Source organism: Sphaeroforma arctica (assembly GCF_001186125.1).
Source record: "Sphaeroforma arctica JP610 unplaced genomic scaffold supercont1.2403, whole genome shotgun sequence".
In the NCBI taxonomy this organism is placed as follows: Eukaryota; class Ichthyosporea; order Ichthyophonida; genus Sphaeroforma; species Sphaeroforma arctica.
In genome coordinates this window covers 1-6,833 of record NW_014038155.1, presented here as the reverse complement: position 1 = coordinate 6,833, position 6,833 = coordinate 1, and the positions used below count along the sequence as shown (strand labels likewise).

Genomic DNA, 6,833 nt, shown 5'->3' with positions numbered 1-6,833 from the left:
CCAAAGAATCAGAGATTCCACTCTCTACCCAATTGAACGTTAAGCAGTTCAAAGGCAACACAGCACTTGAAGTCTGTGCACAAGAAATACAATCTACTAACGACGCTACTGTTAAGAAGCGTCAGTCTCTGGCTAGTACTCTGTTTAATAACATAAAGTCCAAGCCCGAATTCTTTCAAACCCTATTTTTAAAGGGATTAATGAAAGATAATCCCGAAGTATATACACATATAATACGACTATTAAATAAGTCAGGTGTATCAAACGCGCACGAGCGCACTCATGACACTCATGCGAAAGAAGGACAGGGGTCTGGAAACACTACAGACTTAGAGACCACGCAAGTGGATTCTCAACACCCTACCTTTATTCTGGAGGAACAGAATGATAAAAACATTCTTGCTTGGCTGACGCAAAACCATAACCTGAAGCACCAGAACGTAGTAGACGCACTTAAAGATGCTAAGCGAAATGGGATCGCGCACCCTAAGCTGGCAACTTTAGTTGACAGAGTATATCAGTCATGTACAGACCGTGATCTCAACCAGATTAAGCGCTATGGGTTCGCACCGCTTAAGAGTGTGACTGAAGATGTTCCATGGCGCAGGGTCATCATTGATCTGGTTGACCTGCCTATGTCCGAGCACACAGGCGACCGTTACGTATGCCACTTCTTTGATGTGGCGTCACAGTATAGCTTGCTCTATCCTTTAAAGGACAAGAGTACGCAGACCGTGGCAGAATTGTATTGCCAAGTCTTTGCTGACCACGGGTGGCCAGGTATCATGTGCACTGATAATGGTAGCGAGTTCTGCGATGACATAATGGAATCGTTAGTACTCGTATCAGGCATGTGCCATAAAAGGGGTGTACCATATAAACCGCAAACACAAGGCGCGAATGAAACGCGTCACAGAAGACTTAAATTCTTCTTACACATACTGCATTAACGGATGATGCAGATGAACGAGTGTGCTGATCCGGTTACAGGAACAAAACCCGCTCACTATTTTCGTGGCAGATATAGTGAGCTACAAATACCCTTTAACAAGGACGAACCTGATCACCATGAGTTACCATGGTTAGAGAAGGTATAACGTATACACAACGTTGTATATCCTTGCTTGCGAGAGACACGCAATGTGGCCATATTAAAAAAGCAAAATAGATGGAATGCTACCAAAAGATAGCAAGTATCAGGTTGGAGACAGAGTTAACATCCGTCAACGTAATTCCGATGCTACTGTACTAACTTCAAAATGGATAGGACCATACATAATCTCTGTAGCCGACACTAAAAGTGGAGTATGAGGTTAATAACCCCGACGGTTCTAGTGCTTTAAATATAGGCACTAGTCGGATTCCGACTACTGAGATTATTCTCGCAAGAAGACATGATTCTACTGTACCTCTTGACCGCTCCGAATTCAAAGATATTATATGGAGAACAGATTAAAGAGGATATACATACTATCGTACACGCTTTATAGACGATACAATCGCTAAGTTAACTTTAGACGCTTTTGACAATCAGGACTATTTAAAGGCCTTTGACAGAAAATGGCGTAAACGCCTACATAAGTCACAGGCTGAAAAAGATAGCATTTTGAAGGCACGGAGGTTAAAACTTACCCGCCAACAGCGTTTATCTCGAGTTTTACTGCTCATCCTTCGTATGTTCCAAAAACATTGAGGCGTAAGAAACGTCCAGTCGACCACCACGGACTTACTGGACCTAAACCCAAAACTCACAGGGTAGCCAAGAATGCTTAACTTCTCCGCCTGAGGAACATTAACTATACGTTATGCTACTTAATGTTTTCGACCCGTTTTCCTTTCTCGCTTTTTTGACCCATGATCAGCTTGAGTGAGCAACTTGCTTTTCCTGGGTCTCAAAGCTGGGTGGTGACTGTGTAAAAGTCGGGCCTCCACATTTGAATCTTGTAATATAAACGTACTCTTAATAGTACGTAAAACGTACTCTTAAAAGTACGTAAACTCTTAAATGGGGTTTAACGGTTTTTATTAATTAAATACCTTTTCCATTTTACATATCAGATATTTGGACAGGGCCATTAAAAGGCCCCAGTAAAATACCAAATAAAAAATTTGGTCTAGTTCTATTAATAGAATTATATTAACCTTCCAAATCTATTTAAATCTGAATACTTCAGTAGCGAGATGGCTCAACCGAACATAGGTTTCTAACGACTCTTAGCGTTGCTTAGTTTATCCTCCGTTCAGCCAACCAGATGTGCCAGTCTGATGAAGGCTAAGTCGGTAATTCTTGATAAGTGGCAAGTTATTGGTTAATGCAATAACTATGGACATCAAGAGTATTTTTCATTTCTTTTTTCTAAAGATAGGATTTTATGAGTCTCTCGGATTTGCCCCAACGAAACATACCATAGTTTCTATTAGAGCGACAACGAAACACTAAATAAAATCCCTTCGGCGAAAACAGTACTGAGAGGATTATATATAGACAATGTCCCAGCCTCACAATCCCTCAGAGTATTGCTGTTTTCACGAGGCATACCTAACTTTACTAAAAGACTCATTTCGTTTATTTACATTGAATTTAATTATACTTAGACTTAACCTAAGCGTTTAATTACTCTAAGGCGTTAATATCGCCTTGATAGACTGAAACTTACATCTTGGAGGACGACAAGAGCAAATCCAGTGTTGTGGACCAGAACCAGGATTTCGAATCTACAAGAGAGACCGTCGATGACTACATTAGTTTGAGCGCCGATTCAGAAGCAAGATCTACGACAGGATCAGAATCTGAGACAGATATGTTTCTGACTGATGGTAGTATCTCAATAGAGAAACTGTATGAATACGACAATGATCAGAACATATGGAGAAGCACGAGTTGGTCTGAGCTCAATGAAACTTCAGGGTGGCAGGATGACCTCCCGAGTAAAGAACTCGTGGATAAACTTACCCACAGGTTCCAAATCAGCTCTAAAAGAGAAAGGGTGGAGGTGCTATCACGTGTTATCCCTTCTATGACAAGAGATGAAAGATCAACTTTTTTTAGAGGGTTTTCTCCAAGATGACATGGCCGACTCCAATAGCATTCAGCTTCTACAGAATTTGATTTCGCCTGTAAATCCTGGAAGTCTCAGAGAAAGCATAGCACGAGCAGACAATTCAGGGAAGAACATGAAAGGTATGTTAATTCATTCATTCGGTTGTTAAGTATGTATGTCGATTTTTTATTTTTTTTACTTGTGTTCTGATTATTTGAAAGAATGCGTATGACCTAGATGAAATTGACTAGTAGGGGTTGAATTATATTTTGCCTCACATTTTCTTCTAGAATTCTTCGCGATGGGTGTTGTGTGGATATCTCGGATCGTGATGGGTTGGAGCACGAATCTTACGCTCTTTTACCTAGGAACAGTGAAGAGCAACGAGACGTTCAAGGATGAAGATGCTTTCATAAATGCGGTATATGCCCACGCCCAGCGAATGCGGAAAGCTGTATTGTAAGTTTCAAGTGATAGTTTTGATGATAGTGGCGTGCACATTCTTGAGCGGTTTGAGTTAGTTTATCGTCGGTCCCTCGCAAACTATTTAATACTCTACTATCAGTAGGATATATTCTCTTCTCACAATACTGTGCTAATATACTATACAGACTCCGTGAAAATGGCGGAAAGAAAAAACCGCGGAGACGATAAATGTGCGCTACACCCGGCTGTGATTATTAACGCAACGGTGTGCCCGTGTACGTGAGAGGGGACTATAGTGGAGAGTGGAAATGTACTGCAAGTAAAGATCATTCAAAAGATTGCGATAGAAAGCCAGCCTCAAGGAACAGAAATGTACAACTCAGACATATAAAGTCCTCTCGTCTTGGCAAAACACTCAAAGAATTCAAATCTGGTCAGTTCAGCAGAGGAGAGTTATATTACCCCCGCTGCAATTTTATCACACTTGCTCGTTTAGATACCATCTACCTCATATTGATAATACCTGTTATATTCTTCCTTCTCTCAACTACAGCGCCGCTGACCTCAAAACAAAGCTCGATGATCCGAATGACATTAAAAGGGGTCAAATGCAGAACTTCTTACTTTCCGGTAGGTTTCAAATGAACTATTATTTTATTGATGTTGGCATCGTTACCGTGGTTGACAATTATTAGTTACCGATTGCCTTTTATATATCTACAACCTTACACTCAATTTGTTATTTCATATGTGCAGGTCGCATGGACTCTTTGTCGACAATCATGTCAAAATATCCGCGGTTCCCAGAGTCCGTTTAAAAATGCTGTGAAGCAGATAGAAATGAAACATACATTCTCTCTTTAGTTAAATGTGATTATGTCCAACAGAAAGATGCAGCGATGTTTAATAGCTCTTACTTCGCGCCATCTGCGTGCAAGCATTTCTGGCGATATTCTAGACATGTGAGCGTGCTGGACTGTACTTTTCTGAAAAACGATCTTCGAGGTAAGCCTCGCTGCTGTCTTGAATATTCTTCATTTTCTAGCTATTTTTTTTTAAATCCGGTCTGGTATCATGTTTGTGTATGTCAAAAAAAATTCACCAATCACCATTGAAGGTGTTATCGCTGTGATGACTTGCAAGGATGCAAATAATCAAAATGTTCCACGCGCATAAAGTCAACTACCGACAGAAAATCACATCGGGTGGGACAGCTTCTGTAAGAGATTAAAGGTAGATTTCCCGGATTGAAAGATTGCTATCGCAGACAGAGATAAAGGTCTGATAAAAACAAAAGATAGTCATCAGTTCCCGATAGCCATGTGTAGGATCGAATGCTAATCTCAATTTGTCTCTATTGATAGGCTTCTTTATTCTCTTTTATCTCCACGTTAAATACTAATATCAAAAAGGTAAATTGGCTACTTGCTATAATTTATGGGCTAGGTGCGAGAAACCCTTTCGTGACAATGTAACGACACTAGCATCGAAAAAGGGTTTCCAGTATAATAACGAAACTCTGGATGATATGTACCAGTCGGCAGCCACGTCAGTTGATGAGGAATTCAAGGTATACTTTTATCTGTATTTCTGTAGTGTAGTTATTTGTGAATTATCGATATGCGCAAACCCCTGATAAGCTGAGAACAATTTATAAATTGTATTTGCTGGCACACACTTCAGCACTATATTAAAGAAATACAGAATTGAGGGCACAAAGAAGTCGCCGGATCCTGCTGAAGCATAGAAAGGAATGCACTATATCCGCACACACCACTGCGGACCCTGGTGAGTTTGACACTATCGCAGCAGCAGTGGGTGTGTTAAATTCTTTTATACTGTGGATATTGATCGCATTAGGTTATATTTTCTTATCAATTCGTACACGTACTAGAAATCAATATTTGCAGGTTTGGCGATGTGACTTCCAATTCAGTAGACAGACAAACGTCGTACTCGACCTGTTACGTAGCTTGGGACCGGTATGTTTGTGATACATTTCTGTGCTTGAATTGATATGTTTGTGATACATTTCTGCGCTTGAACGGATGCATTTATGAGACATGTATAGTTCATACTTCGCATCGATTAACGCTTACTCATTGCTAGGTGAGTTTCAACCGAGGATTCTTGGCGTACGTTGCTGATAAGTTCTGTCGTCGACAAGTTGAGTCTTTAAGCCTATACACACTCGGTCATACACTGACCGAACCCGCACTACAACACATACAATACATACGGAAGTTGACCGAGTCAAAGATCAAAGTACTGCTGACTAAAGGTATGTGTCATCTCTTAATGAGATAGTTATCTCATTACCAAACTCTGTTCCAAACTCTCAAATTATCACTGACGACTATTCTACATGGAAATACTACAGTTTCCAAGGACTGTGTCATGGCAACTGTTCAAGACTTGAGAGACGAACCCGTACGTGATCGGTATTCAGTAACATTAAAATCTAATGGTAGATCTAATGATTTTGTTTTGTTTTGCGTTGTCAAGCATGTTAATAGCCAGCCACTACTGTAGGCAGAATTGACATTAATGAACGTTTTATTTCACACACTCTAGGTGTATCGGTTTGCGCATGCTTGCGTCGAGAAGCGTTGGGAATGCTATGTGTACACGGAGGCAGAACTCTGATGACATTAGCATTGGACAACTCCCGGGGGTATGATAAATTCAAAGAAAAGTACAACCTACAAGATGAGAAATGGTAAGTCACTTGATTTTACTGGTTTCACCTATTTTAAGTTTGAAAGAAATTCCACTATATTTACTATGTTTCCACCATTGTTTTAAATATTCAGGTACAGCCCTGTATTTCATGTCAAGACATACGTGAAGCAGTATTCGGTGACTCTTCAAATTCCAAATGAACTCGATATCGAGAGCAAATTATGTCAGGTATATCCTCTAAACGATCCTGGTCATCGAGGGCGTAAAAAGAGTCGACGTGCCAGGAATCGACGTGAATACAAGCGCAAAGGAAATCCACTATTATGCAAAATATGTCGTCAGAACTCCGCAAATACTTGGCAAATCACAAAGTGACCTCTCTCATCAGTGCGTACTCTTTGCCGGAAAGTATTTACAATGTACGTTAGGACTACAGAATAAAGAAGGAAATTAATTCGCATGTGAAAAACTTGTATATGAACTCTATCATAAGCTTATTCAACCCGCCCCTCAAAATCCACTATTACTACCCTAAAATTTCACTACCCCTAAAAAATATGGTAGGGTTTGAGGATATATCTGCTAAGTGATCGTCAAGAAAATGTACTGCCGTAATCGTCGGGGTAGTGATTAGTGGAATCTACATACCCACGGGGTAGTGTTTAGTTAATCTACTCATATATA

The 6,833-nt window shown here is 40.2% G+C and overlaps 1 protein-coding gene across 1 annotated transcript; it reads left to right on the top strand.

The window, feature by feature from the left end:
- Nucleotides 1-3,027: 3,027 nt before the first annotated feature.
- On the top strand, nucleotides 3,028-4,285 carry SARC_12567 (hypothetical protein; the record flags this gene model as incomplete). Its single annotated transcript, XM_014293324.1, has 4 exons — nucleotides 3,028-3,181; nucleotides 3,332-3,500; nucleotides 4,021-4,097; nucleotides 4,224-4,285. The coding sequence occupies 4 exons, from the start codon at nucleotides 3,028-3,030 to the stop codon at nucleotides 4,283-4,285; spliced, it is 462 nt and encodes a 153-aa protein (XP_014148799.1).
- Nucleotides 4,286-6,833: the final 2,548 nt, after the last annotated feature.